This window comes from Saccopteryx bilineata, chromosome 3 (genome assembly GCF_036850765.1).
Source record: "Saccopteryx bilineata isolate mSacBil1 chromosome 3, mSacBil1_pri_phased_curated, whole genome shotgun sequence".
NCBI lineage: Eukaryota > Metazoa > Chordata > Mammalia > Chiroptera > Emballonuridae > Saccopteryx > Saccopteryx bilineata.
Window position 1 is genome coordinate 26,390,190 of NC_089492.1, and position 21,321 is coordinate 26,411,510.

Consider the following 21,321-nt stretch of genomic DNA (forward strand, 5'->3'; position numbering starts at 1 on the left):
GAAGCCTCTGTATGGGGATCTAGGACTTGGTGGTTCTCAAGGTATAGTCAGACCACAAGAATTAAAATCACCCAACAAATGAAAATCTCTTGGGGCAAGGTCAAATAAAGTGCCTTTTAAGATAAGCTCCCAGATAATTCTTATGTTTATTAAAGTGGGAGTGGTTTATCAATCCTGGCTAGGTAGTAAACATTTGGCCTCCTTACTGAGGCATTTGTGCCATTTCAGGAATACAGAGGCTGTTCTTACTGCCCTCTGAATTCAGACCTCCAGTTAGGTGGCGTCTCATTCTACTACCATGTTGGGTTTGTTTTTCTTTTTTGGACCACATGTGTAAAAATGAGTCTATTATTCTGTGAGGAACAAAATAGTCACTTAGAGCTGTTGTTGCTTCAGGGCTCAAATAAATTGTGGAAGCTCTGGGCCAACTCCATCTCCTCAGCTCATCCTTTTAAGTTTTGTAATTTTCAAAGTACTTTTATCTCCCTTATTGTAGCTGAGAGATTGTAGTATGGACTTGACCCAGATGCTCCTCTGTGAGGACATAACAGGCAGGCATTGTGTGGATTTGTCGTTTATTGGCCATAAAACTGTCTTTGGTTATTTTTGCTGGACCGGACTTGACAGATCTGACAATGTGCTTTTCCAGTTGTACTATTTCATCCAGGTCCTTGGTTTTCTAGATGTAATTTCTACAACATAAATCAATCACCTCAGCTTGGATTTGCCGTGAATGTGCTTGGTGTAGAAGAATGTAAACAACCCTAACAACGTTGTATGCGAACATTCATAGCCAGTCTTTCCAAAAGAGATTATTTGAATATCAAAATTAGAACCATATAGAACAAGTTTCCATGGTCCATTTGTTGCTAACCATCTTGGTAACAAAACTGTTCCCCATTGTGCAACTCTTGTAAATGACGTTTTCTGCTGAGTGATTTGAGATTATACTTTATAGAACAAACATAGTAACAAAAGTATTACACGATGTTATCTGACCTTTTCCCCCCTGTGTAGTTAATGAAATTAAGAATTAAATAAATCAATATATCTAATTATAGTTCATTAAATAGAATAACTATACTGAAACGATCTTTATATTAAAAGTCATCTTACGGCATTTCTTAATGGACTTTTAACAGTTGCTTCTTTAAAACATGACATCTCTAATTCATATTTTAAATACTGCCAAACAATTACCTTAAAATGATACCACATTGGTCTTGTTTTGTTTTTGCATGGTCTGTGAGCTCCTCAAGAATGGGAAAAGCCTTGTTTACTGCAGTGATTTTTCACCCATTGAGTGCTGCTTATTGGTTTCTCACTCAAACCTCTGACGTACCACAGAGAAAGGAGAAAGCCTACTGAGCAGCTAGCTTCACTCTACACATAACTTGCATCAGAAAAACAGGGACATAAATTGCTATTTGAGAAGCATCATTTTTTCCATAATTTAAACACGATTTTGTGAAAACTAGAAGGTGTTCAGAACAACAAATATTTTGTTATAAATGAATACAGTTGAAAGAGTATTTATGCTTTTCCTTAAGATATTCATGCCCAGGTTTAGTCTTATATAAAGTCAGAGGAAGCTGCCTGCTCTGAGCAAAGGCATGTTTATGGTGGGATAGAAAATTGACAAGGGAAGAGGGGACAGAGAGAAAAATATGTTTATCTGCTGCAGAGCTCTGTAAGACGTCTTATGTGTATTGCTCTGAGAACATATTTGCTCAGTCAAATCTTGGTTTCAGTGGATACTTACAGTAGCCAAATGAACATAAGTGAAAAATAAATTGCTCAAAATTTTCATTCTCTCCTTCTTCCAAGGGGAACAAATGATTTGAAACATTTGAAAAAAATCTTTTCTTGGAACCTGAGACTGACTAGTTGTTTTGAATACTGTTTCATTCACATCTAGTTTCCTTACTCTAGTTTTACTTCATTCCTTAACATTGAAGATAATTATTATTAGACTTCTAAGAGTCCTGGTAAACTATTTAAAAGTTCCTTTTCCTCCAAGAAGTTAGCATTTTCTCTCTTCTGTCATGTTGACAGATTTAACATAGTTGGGAATGATGGATCTCTTATTCTTAAAAAATAGTCTAGGCCCTGGCCGGTTGGCTCAGCGATAGAGCGTCGGCCTAGCGTGAGGAGGACCCGGGTTCGATTCCCGGCCAGGGCACACAGGAGAAGCGCCCATTTGCTTCTCCACCCCTCCGCTGCGCTTTCCTCTCTGTCTCTCTCTTCCCCTCCCGCAGCCGCAGCCAAGGCTCCATTGGAGCAAAGATGGCCCAGGCGCTGGGGATGGCTCTGTGGCCTCTGCCTCAGGCGCTAGAGTGGCTCTGGTCGCAACATGGCGACGCCCAGGATGGGCAGAGCATCGCCCCCTGGTGGGCAGAGCGTCGCCCCACGGTGGGCGTGCCGGGTGGATCCCGGTCGGGCGCATGCGGGAGTCTGTCTGACTGTCTCTCCCTGTTTCCAGCTTCAGAAAAATACAAAAAAAAAAAAAAAAAATAGTCTAAATCTGTGTGGACTTGGCTTCATTGACAGCTTCTCTTATTATCTCAACACATTCTGAAAATTAAGCAGGGTATCCATTTAAGTAGCCAGTAAGATCTGTGGCTGTAGTTTTCCTTTGACTTTACCAACTGGCTCAAATCATCTATTTGTTTTGAATATTGGCAAGTTGTATTGTTCTGTGCGTTTTAGCTTGTTTAAGATTGAATCTAGTTTGGGCTTTTCCTATTTATTTCCAGCACTTAGAATAGTTGTTCGGGGCGAAGCTCTAGAAATACACTGACAATATTGATGATGAAGTCTTAGGAGGGAATTTATGTTTACTTGCTCTATTCGTTTATTTGGTGACCTTTACCTAATTACCTCAGGTGCAAGATCTAATCAAGATACTCAGCAATTAATGAAATTAGAAGTAATAAGACAATTCAAGGACCTATATTAAGGGAGGTCCTTAATGATATTACTTCACTCCAGAAGCAATTTTTAATCTAGTTCTTTATTTTTCATTTTATAGTATATTAAGTTTTGATTCTTTGCGGAAATACTTTAGGATTTAATATAGCATGAGAGAGAATACCTTAGGAAGTTATCTCTCTTCTGTGTAAACCCAAATATCTATTGGCTATTACATGAAAGCATTTAATTTTGTTATGGCATTTGCTTTAGAGTTGAAACACCGAATTGCATTCTTTTGAATTTCCCATGTGGTCTAAAACGAACACATTATTAGCAAATACCTTTTTAAACACTAAAATGGAAAAACTGGGCTCATATATTAAAATTCAAGAAGTGGTAAAGGTATATTGTATCCTGTGCATAACGTGTAAGAAAATGATAATTTTTTTCAACATCTGATATTGCAACCCTGTAAAGTATATACACAGACATTATTTAGGCCACCAGGCCATAAGAATTTTAATTAGCATGCTAGCTTAAAAAAAAAAAAGAAAGATATTTTCTCTTCTCAGTCTTTATACCATTTAGGGAAGCTTTATTAATCCCTGATCCCTGGTCTTATTATCAAAGATATTAAGCCTGTTAATGAGATTGTGATGAAGATAATGTTGGCTAAGGACCTACCAGCATGTCTGAGACATGATACTAGTTTCTTTCCCTAATGAAAAAATCTAATCTATTTCAATCCCCTTTGTTACCTGTGTTAAGCAATTTATTTACATGTGTGTTTGTTTGTATGCACCTGCATATGTGCTTGTGTGGTTTGTGGTTGGGTGACTCTGTTGTTCTGTCTATGTGATATCAAGATGAACATTTAACCCAGGACGCAAGTCAGTTAAAATAGATTTCTTAAGGTCATGCAGGTAGACTTTTAGGGTATTTATGTAAATATTTGCTTGCATTTGTTCCCTGACAGTGACAGGATAAGAATGTCTTTCTGAAGTAGATGATGCCAGTTTTTACAAAAGTATATTCTGAAATGAGGTTCTTGATGGCCAAGTCTCTATAAAACAGCATTTTACAACTGAAGTTTTCTTTTACTTTTTTTTTTTTTTCCTGCTTCTTTTCGAAGCTGGAAACAGGGAGGCATTCAGACAGACTCCCGCATGCGCCCGACCGGGATCCACCCGGTATGCCCACCAGGGGGCGATGCTCTGCCCCTCTGGGGCGTCGCTCCGTTGCATCCAGAGCCATTCTAGCACCTGAGGCAGAGGCCACAGAGCCATCCTCAGTGCCCGGGCCATCTTTGCTCCAGTGGAGCCTTGGCTGCAGGAGGGGAAGAGAGAGACAGAGAGGAAGGAGGGGGAAGGGGTAGAAAAGCAGATGGGTGCTTCTCCTGTGTGCCCTGGCTGGGAATCGAACCCGGGACTCTTGCACGCCAGGCCGACGCTCTACCACTGAGCCAACCGGCCAGGGCCAAAACTGAAGTTTTCAAAACAGAACAATGTATTCTTTACTAAGAAGGTGGGATAAGTAGCATTAGCAATTTGGTTCTAGAAAAAAAATGCACAGAAAAGGATACAGGCTAGAGAGGGAAAATTCCAACCTATGGAACACTTAAAGGTACCCAGTACTTATTGACCCTGCCATTAAGAATCAGCTATTATTACTGAAACATCACCAAGAGCAATTTATATCCTCAGAGATGCTGATTGGCCAAGTTTCAGTAGGTGAGTTATTTGAAAGGGATTAAAGTAAGTCCAGACACTATGTCCTGGACAAATTCACATTCATACCCCTCTAATAATCACTGGAACAGAAATAGCAGGTCTAAGTCATAACTATAAAGCAATATTGATTGTGAGTTGTTAGCTCTATTGAAAATAAAGCCAACAGAATTTTGCACTGCTTTGATTTAAACTGTAAATAAAATATCGCTAGCATTTGGGAAAAAAAAAAAAAGAACCTACAAACAGCAGGCAAACAGGAAAAAGGACAATCATAGGCGAGTTAAAATCTGTAGGCTACACACAATGCTCAGAGGGGAGTCTTCATCTGGAAGTATAATGATCAGGCTTTGACTGACTTAGACTAGCAAGCAAGCTTTCGAGAAGGTTCCTGAATTTTAAGCTAGATTCAGTTAGAAGGATTTATTCATTTGACATGGCTCAGTAGTTTATACACAAGCATGCTTGCTCTAAAAGGCTTTTCTCTCTTAAAACTTTTAGAGAAAAATAAAACTTTATTTTGAATACTTGCTATTGTTGCGGCTATATTTTTCAATATGAATAGTGTGAGTTTGCAGCTCACACTGATTTAGCCTGAATAACTCTCATATCATCCGTCATTTAGGAGGCTGGAAGAGTTGATAAGAGCTGGATTTGTCTAAAAATTAAATCTACATTTACTCATGCTTTGTAATTTTGGCAATTTTGTGGTTTATTTTCCATTAAAGTTAGAATTGTAACTGTTTTGTAAGATATAAAAATCATCTTAAAATTTTATAACCATTATGACATTTGCTTTTGTGTTTGTTTTAGTATAGTGAATACATTTGTCTGAAATCTCATTTTTACTTAATAAGTAAAATATGTTTTTCTGATTTTTACTGTAGTCTCAGGTATTCATGCTATACCACTGTACTTTGTTGAAATGCTAAATGCAAACATTTGCATGTTGCAAAATTATCAAATACACATATAAATAACTTGGGGGGGCAGTTGAGAAATCACATTTAATAGAGTTACCATATTATAAATAATGTAAACTAATGTCTAGATTTTATCTAAACTATGTAGCCCCTCCAAAATAAAATGAAATTCTCAAATTAAATAGAAAGGGCTCCACTCTCAATTCCCACCCTTTGGCTACTTCACAGATCTCTCCATTTTCTATGATATTAGTCTTGTGATTCTAGAAGGAAAGCGTGAGTCCCTCTGTGGGTTATGGCCTGTTGGGCCTGGCTTTGTGAGAGTCCTGGGAAAGACTTGATCTGCTCTGTCTTTGTATAGGAGTACTGGCCTTTTCCTCTCCTGGGTTGATAACTACACAGGTTTATTTTGTGGTAGAGTTCCTTCTAACTCATGAATCAGCTTGGCTGAAGGTTATTTCAGAAGCCAAGCAGGTGTCATCAAAAGACATTTTCGTGGCCGACAAATAAGTATCAGTGACAGTGATGCCATCTTGCTCTGCGCTGAAGTGATCTGACTCCTTAATGACACTGTAATTGAGGGCCACACTGTAGTTAGCGGGTTTCTCCACTGGCTTCTGCTTACAGTTGCAGAGTTTTCTGAAGGCTGCTCGGAATTTCTGGGACATGAGGTTGTAAATCACCGGGTTGATGGCACTGTTGAGATAAATGCAAATTCTGCAGAAGAGCAAGAACCAATTTTCTTGGAAAGGACTGGAGAGAAATGAATTGACAACCACAAGAGTCCGGTAGGGCATCCATAGAAGGGCAAACAGAATTACAACCACTGCCAGCATCTTGGTGACCTGTGGAGAGAGAAACAGAGAGAAAGGCAGTGCAAATGGAAATGAAAACAAAGAAAAGCAAAAGAATGGACACAATACACCCCTTCCCAAACCTTTAGTCCCCAAGATGTAGTCTGAGATGAAGATTTAAGCGTAGGCAGTTTATTTGGGAAATGGTCCCAGGAAACCAGATTAAGGGCATGGAAGAGAGTATCAGAGAGGAGGAAAAGCCAAAATAGGGTGTGTATTATTGAAATGATTCTACTGTGGGCAATGGCAGATCAGACAGTGCACTTCAAGGTTATCTGCCCAGAGGAAGTGAGGCAGGGGGTTTATCCACTGCTGCCCTCTCCCCTTTGTTGAGGCATACTTTTAGGAGCTTAATGGCCCTACCCTTCTAGAATTCTCCTGCCTGGAAACTCCTGGGGGCTTTAGAAAGAACCTTGAGGCAGAAAAAAATATAGACAGTCAGGGGAAAGCAGATACTTGAAGTGAAACATTCTCTCTGGGCAGGAACCATCCCACTGTAACTGGCTGAAATCGGTCCTGCTTAAGAGAACATGACACAGGATATAAGAAATGTGTGCCTGCAATAAATATTAGGAGACTTACAGTCCAATCTCATCTTTACTTACCTTATACGTGATCTGGAGAAATAATCTTAAGCTTTTGTATAGATCCTTTGTACAATGAAACCAATATTGCTCCCCTATATCAAATGAGGTAACAGAACAGCTTGTAAAGGATAAAGTGTCTTATGCAAAAAAAGCCAACAATATTGAATGTCTATGTACCAGACACTACACTGGGTGCTTTACAAATTTGATCACACTTTAAAAGCTTAAAACCCTCCAAAATAGGTATCATAGCCTCCATTTTTCAAATTAGATGATGGGGGTACAGATGCTGGTAGGTACTGCGGCGGGTGTCACAGAGTCTTCAAACTGGATTGTAATCCACATTAGCAGGAATCCAAAGCTTCTGCCCTTTACACTGCACAGCTTTCCTTCAGGATAAAGGGAGATGGAGGCCAGAGAAAACAAACTCTGGAATTTTTAAAAGTGAAATGAGGGGAGATAATTCAGACCAGAATCCACTCAGCAACCCCTGACTGGAGCTGATGCTCAAATCAACCAAGCTATTTTTAGCACCTGAAGCTGACACTCAGACCAACTGAGCTATCTTCTGCTCAGGGCCCACACTGGAATCAATCAAGCCACTGGCTGCAGAAGGGAAAGAGGAAAAGAAAGGGGAAAGAGGGGGAGAAGAAACAGATGTCTCTTCTCCTGTGTACCCTGACCAGGAATCAAACCCGAGATGTCTGCACAGCAGGCTGATGCTCTATCCACTGAGCCAGCTGGCCAGGGCCAAAACTGCAAAATTTAATGTGGTCCTAAGTACAAGCAATGCACAGGAGCTAGGACAATAGGTGGGATGAGGTTTAATATTAAAGATTGCCCAGAGACAGGTTATTAAAGGGCATCATTTAGCAGATTCTTCTGTCTCACTCACCTCCATGCTCAGAAAAAGACTGGGAATTGGCCTGGATTCAGAGCTAAATCATCTGGCTTTGACTTTCTAAGTGGTTTTAAGACCTTCATAAAATCATTCATCTGTATTTGTGTTTCTACACCTGGAGATATGTCTGATCCTATTGTTTCTTTTACTTCATAGAGATATGGGGGAAAATAAAATAGTGAACGTGAGAAGGACTTTGAAATTTAAAGTGCTGTGGAAACATTACCCTTTGACTAAGGACAATATAAAGAGCCCACAACACTTCAACAATAGGAAGGATAGATTAAAATTGTAGCAGTGATTATCTTTGGGTGGGGAGATAATAACTGATTGCTTTTCTTCACGGGCAACACTTTACTCATTTAAAAATAAGGTTTTAGTTATCTTAAGTCTCCAATAGAGTTTGAGAAATTTCAGCTTCTTTAGCCGATACTGTCTAGACGGCCTGAACTTAAAATATACCCAGCAACACAGAAGGAACTGATTCTTCCTCCATCACCCCCCCCCCCCAACCTCTCAGCTCTTTCACTGGAGCCCCCACCAGCAGCCTCTCTTTTGTTCTGACATTGAGGGAGATCCTGGTTTTAGAGAGACGGCTTTTAAAAGCTCTTTAATGTAGACATAAAGATTCCACCTACATCTAGACACCTACTCTGTCAGTGGCATCTCCTATAAATTCAATTCCCAACCTTGTACTTAGTCCTGGTCATAGAATCCATCTTAGTCTTTTATTTATTTATTTATTTATTTATTTATTTATTTATTTATTTATTGTATTTTTCTGAAGCTGGAAACGGGGAGAGACAGTCAGACAGACTCCTGCATGCGCCCGACCGGGATCCAGCAGGCACGCCCACCAGGGGGCGATGCTTTGCCCCTCCGGGGCGTCGCTCTGCCGAGACCAGAGCCACTCTAGCGCTTGGGGCAGAGATCAATGAGCCATCCCCAGCGCCCGGGCCATCTTTGCTCCAATGGAGCCTTGGCTGCAGGAGGGGAAGAGAGAGACAGAGAGGAAGGAGGGGCCGAGGGTGGAGAAGCAAATGGGCGCTTCTCCTATGTGCCCTGGCCGGGAATCGAACCCGGGTCCCCCGCATGCCAGGCCGACGCTCTACCTCTGAGCCAACCGGTCAGGGCCATCTTAGTCTTCTGTATGAGAATACTTGTCTTTCCCCCTAACACTCTGAATATTCTGATAGTGGGGCTCTATCTTACTCTTAACCATATCTCTTCCACCCCAGCTCGGAGCTCCTCATGAGTCCTGAGTTGCAGAGGTAATGTTGTCATTCTTCGTGGGTCAATAGTAATAGCCTTCTTCCTCGGCTCTCCAGATATCAATTGCTATTAGAATTCTCACCTTTGGGTATACCTGGCCTTTATTTCTGTTTGAACCACTGTCTCTTTTTGAATGACTCCTACCACTATCTTGCAATGGCAAATAGGAGCTATCTACCTGCTCTCAAGTGACTATGCTTCCTCTGCTTCCAAAGCGTTTTTTATCACTTTCTGGAAGCTTTCTTGTCCTCCATTCCTCACCACTTGAGGAAGTGAGCTGTCCTACCTCACCATTCCCTGAGCATCTCTGCAGACTCAATGCATGTGGGATAGTTACACTTCATATTGTGCTCACTGGGCGGTTGTGAAGTTTTTCAGTGAGATGTGATTTTCACATTGGTTGATATCAAGTAAGGCATTCCAGAGATGCTGACTTCCTTTAGAGATAAGGAGAATCTATTTAGTCAAGAGGTTAATTGAAGCCTGATTTTTCCTAAGCAGACTTAAGATTTTGAGTAAATACTTGGTCCCAAGAAATCAAAGGGTTAATTCAGTGATTGATAAATATTCTGAGCTTTGGAAGGCACTATAGTAATTATTATTTTTATTGTTATCATCATCGCTCACACTTCCGCCTTTGTTCCAGGTTCTCTGACATCAAGTTACTGCTTCGCATTGGCCAATATCCTTCCGCTTCCTGCCAAGGACAGCATTGGAATCCCTGGCTTGATTTACAATTAGACTGCTACCATCACTTCTGAGTACTGCATGATGGCCCATCACAAAGATATGTAAACATTATCTTATTTAATGCTTATAATAACTCTGTCGGTAAGCCAGTATTAGCTCTATTTTGTATATTAAGAATTTGGGGTTTAGGGAGTATATGTGATAAGGATACATGGATAGTCTCGACAGAGCAGTAATTCAACCTAAATCTACTTAAACCAAAGCCCATCCCCCTTCCTTTATACTTTGCTCTCCTCATGAAAGTCTTTCACATTTCAGCGATGAGATTTTTACTGTGTTATCCCTATCATAGTCCCCAAAACATTTAACTTCATCTAAGACTAACCCAACGAACTCAATGCTGCTAAATTTCTGAATTTTAAGGTTGTATTTCATATATATCTTTATATCTTTCTCTACACTTGTCAGGTGAAACACTGAATCCACATTGAATAATCTACCCATCTGTTTTCACTTCCTATTAGTGAGGGAGCAATTTTCATCGTCTCAAAGAAGAACAAGCTGTTTTGAGGTTAGAATCTTTGCCATGAGCTTCCACAGCCTCCCATTAATACTTGGACACCACTCCCCAAACTTTTTACTGCAATGAGCTGTATTTGTCCATCTATCCAACAGACAGTGAGCTTCTTCAGGGCCAGGGAAAGGTTATTTATTTCTCTATCCTCAGGGATTTAGTGCAGTCTGTTACATAAGAGAGTCTTTAATAAATGTAGAATAATTTCAGGCATTGAAAGAATTATTTCAAAATTGTAACCATGGCCTTTTTGTGAGTTTCAGTTTTCTAATATATTGTTAGAAGATTTTTGCAAATATTGTCATTTTTAATATTAAAAATCCTTTTAAATGAAGATGGATTCATTGGTAAAATAAGTCCTTAATAGATTTTTGGCTTTTTATTTGAAATATATTTTCAAAAATTTAAGAAAGTTGTGAAATAAAACAAAATGATTTTCTATGATCAGCCAGAGAAAAAATATGTCTCCACTGGGATAATAGAAAATACATTTAATCCCACTCATAATTATCTTTAGTTAATTTTAAGTATCTTTGATTGATTTCATCACATTCTAAAATGTTCCCAGGTTTTTAGTGTAGGCGTAGCTTGGATTTTAGCACCTCTTCTTCAGGATGGGAGGGAACACTCAGACAGGAAATGTCCTGGAGATTGTTTTTCATACTCAATTAATTTCATGGCGGTTGCTGAAGCTTTATTTCTGTTGTTATTCTTTATCCCCGATAAAGACACAAAAGTGCTAATGTGAAAATATTTTGGGCCATTATTTTTAAGCATTGCCATTTGTGCCATGACAATGTATAGGATATGCAATTATATAATAAACTGTCCTCTTTTCAGAAGCCTCTAACCCTGGATGGAAGTGTCCTTGAGAAATGTGACGTAATTGATCATCAAGAGAAAAGGACCTTACAATATATTTTTTGATTGGGAAGAAATTTGTTCATTCATGTTAAGAGAGTCATTTGCAGCCATACCATGTATATGTCTGCATCCTGGCCATTGCGGATTTGATGGTGATGCAGAGAAACGTCACCAGTGGTTTCCTGTACCTTGTCCTTTGATGGACAGTTCTGATACAGTGTGATAAATGCTAAGACAGAAGAGATTTGGGGTTCTATGAAAGCACCGGATCTGGACTCGGGGTTGAGGGGTAGATAATGAGGCCCTTCCGGTTTCAGTGACACCAAAGGCAAAATCTGAAGCTCAAGACAGACAGGAAGAGTGGTCCTGCAGAGACCCGATGTGCATGATGGTCAGGAGGCAGAGGGTAGCAGAGCGTATCATGAGGACCAGAGGTAATTTAGTCTGCAAATTTTAATTGCAGATCCTGTAAAGAAGTGGTACTTTCTTTTTCTCTGGGAAGCTTGTAGAAACAAGAACAAAAGCCATCATTTTTACATATGAGGTGATGTCACACTATGTAGGGTGCTTGGTTTTCCATTGCTGGGGCAGAAGGAAGGATGCAGCTGACAAAGCGAGCCCAGGGCAGAGGTTTTCTGAAAATGGCAGCTGCCTGGAGCCGTTTGTCAATCAGGAAGTAAAGTCATTTTTGTAGAGTATATTGAAGGCCAGACAAGGAGGTATAAAAATCAGTTGCTTAAAATGTAGTGTTGAATGAGGATGCCAACAGAGATGGTTAAGGAGAAGAGCAGAGTGGGAACAAGATGGTCTAAGAGCTGTATGAGATTCTGCCCTTGACCACCATGGTGAAGGGTTATCTTTTCTTGTGAGGATCAGGTTGAAAATTTGAAATCAAGCCAGTCTCTCTCTCTCTCTCTCTCTCTCTCTTTCTCTCTCTCTTTCTCTCTTCATACACACACACACACACACATATATTTCACACACACATATATTTACTCCTCATTATATTTAATTATGTGAAATAGTGGCATATACTTCTCATAAGTTTGAATTTTGTCTTTCTCGACTCATCTTTTTGTCATCTCTATCACCTTTGTCACTTCTAGATAAAGACCCTATTTAGGATTTTTTTTTTTTGAGATAGGCAGGGAGAGAAAGACAGGAATATTGAGTATGTGCCCTGACTGGGGAATCAAACTGGCAACCTACGCTATGGGATGGTGCTCCAAATAACCCAACTATTGGTCCAGGGCTTAATATTTTTTATTTAAAGATAGAGAGAGGAAGGAGAGAGAGGGGATAGAGAGGAGAAGCATTTATTTATTGTTCCACTCAGTCGTGCATTCATTGGTTGTTTCCCGTGTGTGACCTGGTTGGATATCAAAAACCCACAACCTTGTTATTTTGGGGCAATACTCTTAACCAACTGAACTAATGGGCCAGGGTGGGATTTTTCTTTCTTTCTTTTTTAAGAACAGGGTGGACTGCTATCTGATTGTTAAAGCTGAGACCATGGTTCCTTTAGTGGGCACAAGCTCAGCTCTGCATAGCTGTGTTGCATGTTGAAAACTAGAGGCTAACTAGGTTCTCCATTCTAGTCTGCCAATAAACCTTGTATGGCTAGCTACCATCACTTTTACTAGTACTATGACTTTTTACTACAAATCCTAAAACTGTTGACTAACATTTGCATGTATGCTCTCGTTTCTCTTCAGATCGCATAAATCTTTCGCCTTTTACATTTGCATGTTGCTTTTGTTTTAAAAAATATGTTACATTTATAGAAAAGTTGCAAAAGTAGTACAGAGTTTCCATCTACCCTACCACAAACTCCACCTGTTATTAACAACTTACATTAACATTGTGCATCTGTCACAATCAGTGAGCCAAACGCAGACTGATAGCTTTGATATGGAGTTAACGCTATACTCTATTCAGATTTCATTAGTTTTTCCCTGATGTTCTTTTCTGTTCCAGGATGCTATCCTGCATACCACCTCATATTTAGTGATCATATCTCCTGATTTCCTTTGGGTTGTAAAGATATTTTAAAACTTATTTTTGATGGCCTTGCTAGCTTTGAAGAATATTGGTTATGTATTTTATAGAATATACCTCATTTTGAGTATGACTGATGTATTTCTTATGATTAGAATAAAGTTACAGATTTTTGGGAGAAAGGCCACAGAGATCAAGTGTCGTTCTCAACACAACGTGTCAAGGATGTCTGCTATCAATTTGACTGATGACTGATGATGTTAACTTTATACATTGCTTTATTGTGATACGGTGTACATATAATTTAATCCACCCACTTAAATGTATAATTTAAGAGATTTTAGCATATTCGCACTAAAATTAGATCACCACAATCTAATTTTAGAATATTTTTTTCACTTCGAATAGAAACCCATATACATTAGCAGTTATCCTTCACCTCCCACTAGGTCTCCCCAGCCTCAGGCAACCACTAATATACTTTATTTTCCATAGATTTTCCTGTTCTGAACATTTCATATGAATGAAGTCATGGAGACTTTTGTGCATGGCTGACCTTATTCCTTTAGCATAATGTTTTTAAGTTTCACACGTTATAACATGTATCAGTACTTTATTGCTTTTGTGTTTAATACTATTCTATCATATATATACATTACATTTTATTTATCCTTTCAGTTGTGTGGTTTCTACTTTTTGTTTATGATGAATAATATTGCAATGAACATTTGTGTACCAAATTTTATGAGGATGTTTTCATTTTTCTTTGATATATTCTTAGGAGTAGAATTACTGGGTTATATATTGCTTTTAAATTATAAAGCATTCAGAAATACTAAGCATTTAATCTTTGAAGTAATTCTGAGAGGTAACTATTACTATAATACCTAGTAAAAAGTATAACTAATATTACAGCTATATTATGACTGAAGAAAAATATAGAGTAAACACAAAACTAAAATAGTTGAGATGCATTCTTAGGCTGCTCTTGAAATTTAGAGAAAAATTACAAGACAGGCAAACATATATTAAAGGAAATGGATATTTTTTGAGACAATTATTATTTATTTATACTAATAAAAACTTTAGTTTATCAGACAAGCTTATTTTGGGATGGGTTCAAGAGAAGATGAGAGAAAAAGTAGATAGTGATTATAAACATATTTTTTGAGAGTTTTGCTAAAAAAGACATAGAGAAATAAAGGGGTTGCCAGAAGAAATTAAGAGTCAAATTAACTTTTTTTGTGTGTGTATGTGTGTGTGTATTTTTCTGAAGTGAGAAGCAGGGAGGCAGAGAGACTCCTACATGCTCCTGACTAGGATCCACCTGGCAAGCCCACTAGGGGGCAATGCTCTGCCCATCTGGGGCGTTGCTCTGTTGCAACTGGAGCCATTCAAGCACCTAAGGTGGAGGTCATGGAGCCATCCTTAGCGCCCTGGCCAACATGCTCCAGTGGAGCCTTGGCTGCAGGAGGGGAAAAGAGAGATAGAGAGAAAGGAGAGAGGGAAGGGTGGAGTAGCAGATGGACACTCCTCCTGTGTGCCCTGGCCAGGAATTGAACCCAGGATTTCCACACTCTGGGCCAATGCTCTACTACGGAGCCAACCAGCCAAGGCTTAAATTGACTTTTTTAATATAAAAAATTAACAGCATTTTTGTTTGATTAAGCAACAATCCCATACAAAGGGGGAAATTTATGACCAGAGGGAGAGAGAGGCGACATTTGGAGAAACTACATTTTTGACCAGGAAATAGCATCCAGTATACAAGTGGCAGGGATAGCCTCTTCTCAAACCTATACACAAAATTACTTTTTGACATCTGTCTCTTTTTTCCTAGCCAATCTTGATCTGAAAGATCAAAATAACACAGAAGAAAAAAGCCCTGTCTTGTCAATACCCTGAATCTTGAATGGAGCCTTGGGAGTAGTTAATTGTTTAATACCTTGAAATTAACAAAATACTTTCACTGTCATTAAATGATTTTGTGTTCCTACTTCTATGAGACATGTAAAACAGGTGTTATTACTCCCATTTCATTGATGAGAAAGTGGAAACTCACAAAAGTAGAGATATAAAGTCATACAACACATTAAATAGTAAAGCTAGTTATTGAATAAGGTCTTTAAACGCTAGAATCCAGATTTCATCTGATCATTACAAAAATCAATATATATTGGGAGTTGAAGGCTTCTAGTTGTTGTAAATAATGTTTATTAACTATTTGGAAAGAGTAATATTGCTGGCAAGAAACACTAATAGGCTGGAATAATGGTTTTTTTGTTTTGTTTTGTTTTGGTTTTTGCCCCAAATTGGAGTGCTATATTTAGAAAATACTGATTAGGGAGAAGAAAGTTGTCATAACAAAGCAGATAGAAATCCTTCACATCAATCTATTTCTTAGGCAAAAGAAAAAAAAGAAAATTTAAAATTTAAAAGCAATAAAATAGAAGAAGAAATAACATGGAAACTTCTATTTTTGGGGGGTCAAGGCCCAGTTACTAGCATGTGATTTATTAAGACCTGGTTATATGGGGTTTGCAGATGTTCTATTCATCATCCGACATAGGTTTGTTAGTCTGACTAGAACTCACAGGATGTTGATTGATACTAAATTCTCTAGGAGATTTAGTTAGAATTCTTGTACTGATTCAAAAAATTTTTTTGATTTTATGTCTGGTTCAGAAAAAATTTTGTGCATGAGCATAGGTCTTGCCATTATCTAGACATTCTTACTTGGGAGATAAATTACTATGTTAGTAAGAGACAGAGTGTAGTGGATATAGAAGAAAGAGCTGGAAACGGCAGCCAGCATCTTGATTTCACAATCCATCCCTGACTCTAAGGAGACCAGGAAGGTCATATGGTGTTATGTCTAGACCTCGTTTTCTAGAATCAGTATATGTCCAATCTGGAATCCTCTGAAAAGTCTCTGCAGTTCTAACATTCTTAGAATATCGAATTTACATGTTACTAATGGTAACACAATCTTCAGACATGTTTATGATTTTTTTCACATACTTGGGTTTTGTTATTTGGAGATTATAAAGCCAAGCAAAGGGAAATAGTCCCCAGAGTGTACGTAGGTATCCCTCAAGGTGTTGATAAACCATAGGTATAGATTCAACTCTTAATCACAGGGATTGTTAGGAATCCTCTTAATTGCTGCATTCACAGGAATGATGCAGTTTCCTGAAGTGCTGAAGAAGTTACTAGAATTGACTTTAATTTTCTATAGCTATGAACATGTTGCATTCCAGACCCAGAATACTGGCTTCCTGATCTCTTATTATGTTTTCTTTTGAAGTTCACTATAATGGAAATGTTGAGGAAAAGGAGTTATAGAAAGATATAGGGGTATCACTTTTAGAAAGAAAGCAAATACATCCTTTTAAAGGAGTACTATCAATCTAACCATTGAATCTATATGAGTTTTAAAAGGAGTGATCAGGCAGAAGTTATTTAATAAAAGGTAACAGAGCCCCATTCCAACATTTAGCTGCCATTTAGTAGCAGGATATCTAAATTTCAGATACAGCTTAAATAGTGAGAAAGCGTTTTCAGTACTAAAAAGGTAAAGCTATATTACAGAGGGTGACAACCACATCAGTAAGCTGATCTTTGAAGAATATTTACCACTTTTAAAATCAAGAGCATCATAGGAGTTAACTATAATTGTGAATAGGATCTTTGTTAATTTTGGATCCCACATTTTATAATACCAAAGCTTGATTTTTCACTTCATGAACAAAGCAAAACAACAACCAACTTTTATTGGATGTCTGCTGCACAGCAAATTGGGAGAAGCTCAGTGCACATGCCCACCACATAATAAGTGCTCAATGCACAGCTGACTTATTGTTCAGTAAATACTTATTTTTCACAAATGTTAAAATATAATTGTAGAAGTATGTGTGGGTTTACAGCTCTTTAAATTAGCAAAATGCTCTCCTTCCCAATACTCTGGCTGAAATAGCCCCGTTTTTCAGAAGCGTATTTCCATCTGGAAACATTTTCTTGGTTACTAAATACAAAAACCGTTAGCTTTAATATTCTGATGCCATTCTTTAAGGGTAACAATATGTTCTGCGTTTGGAGTCTGTCCATCTTCTTCTTCATTACTGTATATTAACAATGTGTTCTATTACCGGGAGTACTTTGCTTTCAGATGGCCTTCAGCAAAGTGATCAGTGACCCTTTGTATTTTGTTACATTGATTGAGCCAACTGAAGGGTAAACTTGACTAAACAATTACATATGTCTGAATTCAGCCAAGTTTCTACACTGATTAAGGCCTCTGGGTTTTTCCTCTGGTAAATTTTTCTGCTTTGTTTTGACTTAGTGTCGACATTAATTTTTAAAAGACAGTTATAATTAATATGGGGTGCTTCATATCATGGAGTGAGATCATTGGTGGGGCTTGAAAATTGAATAATGGGGCCAGAAAAGGGCTTAGAACCAATTCAAAGTAAGATAAAATATAATAAAAATAAATAAAGTTAGAGTGGTGATTCATTGTGGAGTGATCAGGGACTGTCATATCCTGTGTTGTGGATTACTTATAGAATTTTGGACAAGAAGCCACTCAGAGATGCTAATGTGTGGGTTTTTAACTCTATCTGTCAACTACAATATTTTAAATGTTCCATTCAGAATAGTCATTCTGGCAAGAATTATGGAGAACTTTCTGGCCTATGCTCTGATTAAATATGTCCATGAAAGTGTTAGCAGAGATTCAAGGAGAGAAATTTTGGTTGTATTTGGTGATGCTTGGGGAAGGAGAGCAGCAATTAAGAGTAAAAATGGTGATATAAGATTTTTTAAAGTGTAAATTATGTAAGTGAGGTATATCCAGTGAAATTGAAAAAAAAAATTTCTGTACAAATCTAGGGGAGCTGAGGAAGGTAAACGTGTCAAGCAGAGCAGTTTCCTGACTGAGACATTTGTGGGGACAGGAAACTGGACCCTGCATTCCAGTGGGGTCACAAGGTGGCACTTCTGTTGGTACAACGCAGAAGCATGAATGACAGCCAAAGGAACAGGAGGGCATGCTTCCATGCAGAACAGAACATGACACCTCCAGTTCTCCAGTAAAATTACTAACGTTTCCAAATGCCAAGGTGCGGCCATTTCTCGAGGAAAATGGACAGACCACTGCACCCAAGTCGGATGTGGGATGAGGCCTGAAAGCCTGTACTTTTCTAAAGATCAAAGTTAAAAGCTCAGACACAAGAGAGGTGGAAGGAAGTGGTGGAACACTGAGCTGTTCTGGTTAGTGGTTCAGGGCTCCCTTGAGAGAAAGACCCCGAGTGGCTGTGAGCCTCACTTTCTGAGAACATCCGAGAGTCTGTGTTGCATGGAGGATGTGTAGAATTTCCTACCATATTTCAACCTAAAACGAGATGGAAAAAAAAGTATTTCAATCTAACAATAGGAACTAACAGATGAAAGAGCACTAAGGTATATGAAGTGCCTACCATGTGTCAGGCACTGTGCTTGGTATGTCCTACAGTTTCTGCATATTATAGAGAATAAGACCAATGCTAAGAAAAGCCATATGCTAAAGAATAAAAGCCCCACTTTAAGAACATGTATATTTAACTCCAAAGTCTCTTCTTTACTATCATATAATAACTTGACTTTGGGGAAGAAATATATTTTTTTCTGAAGTTAAAGGTTGGAATTGGTGAAGTCTATATGTGAGAATAAAGTAGGGAGAAGGAAAGACTAATTTTAATTTCTACCCAAGGTTTGTTGCCTCAGCATCTGACAAAGACATTTCTGTTCACACTGTGGCACAAAGTCCTGATAAAACATGTTTTTTGAGTGTTTCTGATTTCAAGGTTTTTCTGCCCAGAGCAGAAAACAGCTGTGTGCTAGGTAACATTTGCAAACAGACTCGAGGATTAGATGTAAAACTTTCCACAACACTAGCAACTATTATAGGGTGAAGGTGCCAGTATTGACTATAGGCTGGTAACTGCGGATGATGAAAGGCTGGCTCGTCTCTCGCTGCTTGGATGGTTTCTCATTCACAGGAGGCAGAAATCTGGAAACACACTGGGAAGGGAAAAGCTCAGCTGGCAGAACTGGGATTCAGAATGATAACATCTCCATTTAGAAAATAAAACATTATTCCGAATTCTTCCATGGAACAATGCTTCAGTTCATCTGCTGTGGGTTATGTGGGCTGTTTAGCTTTTTCTAAATGTTCTGTCTTCCAGGCAAATTATTGGTGAATGGCTGAGCATACGGACAAGCTTGCCCTGATACGTCTGCTTTGGTTTTCTCACCTTTGCTCTTTAGCATTTAATGTTAACTTCTCCTGTCATTTTTGTCGTTGGGACCAGACCTTAGAAATTCTGAATGAAGTGTCACGTCTGGCTCTGCGCTGGGAACCTAGTTGCTATCTGTAATTCTTCCATGAAGAGATCGATCCTTTCTAAGGGCCATATTTCCCATTCTCATCTTTCCGCTGTGCCCCTCTGGCCACTGGGAAGGGTGACATTGCAGACAGTGATACAGAGAAGCAATTCATCAGCTGTTCACGCAGCGAGGGAAGGAAAATCAATGAGAATATTTTAAAATGTGAAATGTGAATGATGGAAGGGGAGGGAGGTATCTCTAAGTAGAAGCAAAGCTCTAGAGGCTGCCAAATTTTTAGTGGGCATTGAGTAGTTTAGCTTCTAAAAGTCTTGGACAAAGTTCCATGGGGCTGAGCGTACCTGGGAGGCAGCCAACTCCTTCTTTCTCTGGGTGTCTTTGCGGGGAGCCTGCCTGTCTGTACCAAGCTTGTGCCCAGCTGCAGTTACAGAGCTGACTTCCTAGCTGTCTTCAAAGAACTCGCAGACACAGTCAAAATGGTGGTTGTTTATCTCTCTCCTTCAGCAAACCATATATTCGGCACTGGCCACTGAGTTTAGCTTTCTGATGTGCTGAACGCGAGACTCCAAATCAGAAGGCTTGGTGTGAAACCCCAGCTTTCCCACTCATTACCACTCAAAGCCTGCTGAGTCTTGGTGTCTACAGTTAATATGTGAAAATATATTTGAGGATTAGTTGCAAGGAGGATTTGGAAACACTTTGGAACATACACTGTAATTTTCTGATATAAGGGCTATTGAATTTTGTAGCATATCTTGAAATCTGCATCCCTGGTGAGGGGTGCGAGGTTTATGACTCTGTGTTAATGGTTCTCAATAAAAAGTATTTAATTGTTCATTTAAAGTGCTGAGATATCTCATCTCTGGGAAAATGTAGAGGATTTAACCAAATGGCAAAGGAGCCTCTGATAACAGAAATAATGATACTCTATTGAGCACTAACTATATTGTAAACATTGCGCCAGAAACTTTATTGATTATTACTTAATCTTTACAGAATTTATAATGTAGGTATTCAGTTCATTTTAGAGATGAAGAGAAAGACATCCAGGGAGGTTACTATTATAGAGAGTAGTGGAAGCTAACCCTTCCCCAAGTTACTTTCTCTCCTACCTCCCTGTTTATTTCATCTGCACTAATAGTCCCATTCTGAAAGGATCCAGCTGCTTCATTTGTTTACCTATTTATGCCCTTTTTTCCTCCCTAGAATGATGGCTCCTGGAGGATCCCTGCCATACCCTACCTGCAAGAGGCAACATGCAGATCTGCTTGGAAGGAAGAAAAGAAGGAAAGAAGGAAGGAAGGAAGGAAGGAAGGAAGGAAGGAAGGAAGGAAGGAAGGAAGGAAGGAAGGAAGGAAGGAAGGAAGGAAAAATTCACTATGCTATTGCTTGGCACTTTCAGCCCTAATACAAATATCATTTTTATTTTGGGTCTTATTTGTCTCCTGACGTTTAAGAACTTGATGGCAGAAATAACATGTATTGTCTATTTTCCTTCGCTAGCCACTAAAACCAGGTTAAGTATCAAAAAAAATGCTTGAAGTTAAAAATTAAAATCAATGTATAAAAAGTCAGTCTCAAAAAGGAGCATGATAGATCAGACTAGAATTCAGGCGAAGAAAAATTTCTGGTGA

At 38.8% G+C, this 21,321-nt stretch overlaps 1 protein-coding gene across 1 annotated transcript in view; it reads right to left on the reverse strand.

Annotated features, from left to right (window-relative positions):
* Positions 1–5,688: 5,688 nt before the first annotated feature.
* TRHR (thyrotropin releasing hormone receptor) overlaps positions 5,689–21,321 on the reverse strand; it is a 38,123-nt gene continuing 22,490 nt past the window's right edge. The window contains exon 3 of the mRNA XM_066264627.1: positions 5,689–6,408. Within this exon, the coding sequence (XP_066120724.1) occupies positions 5,995–6,408 (414 nt within the window). The 3' untranslated portion in view covers positions 5,689–5,994. The remainder of the gene's footprint in view (positions 6,409–21,321) is intronic.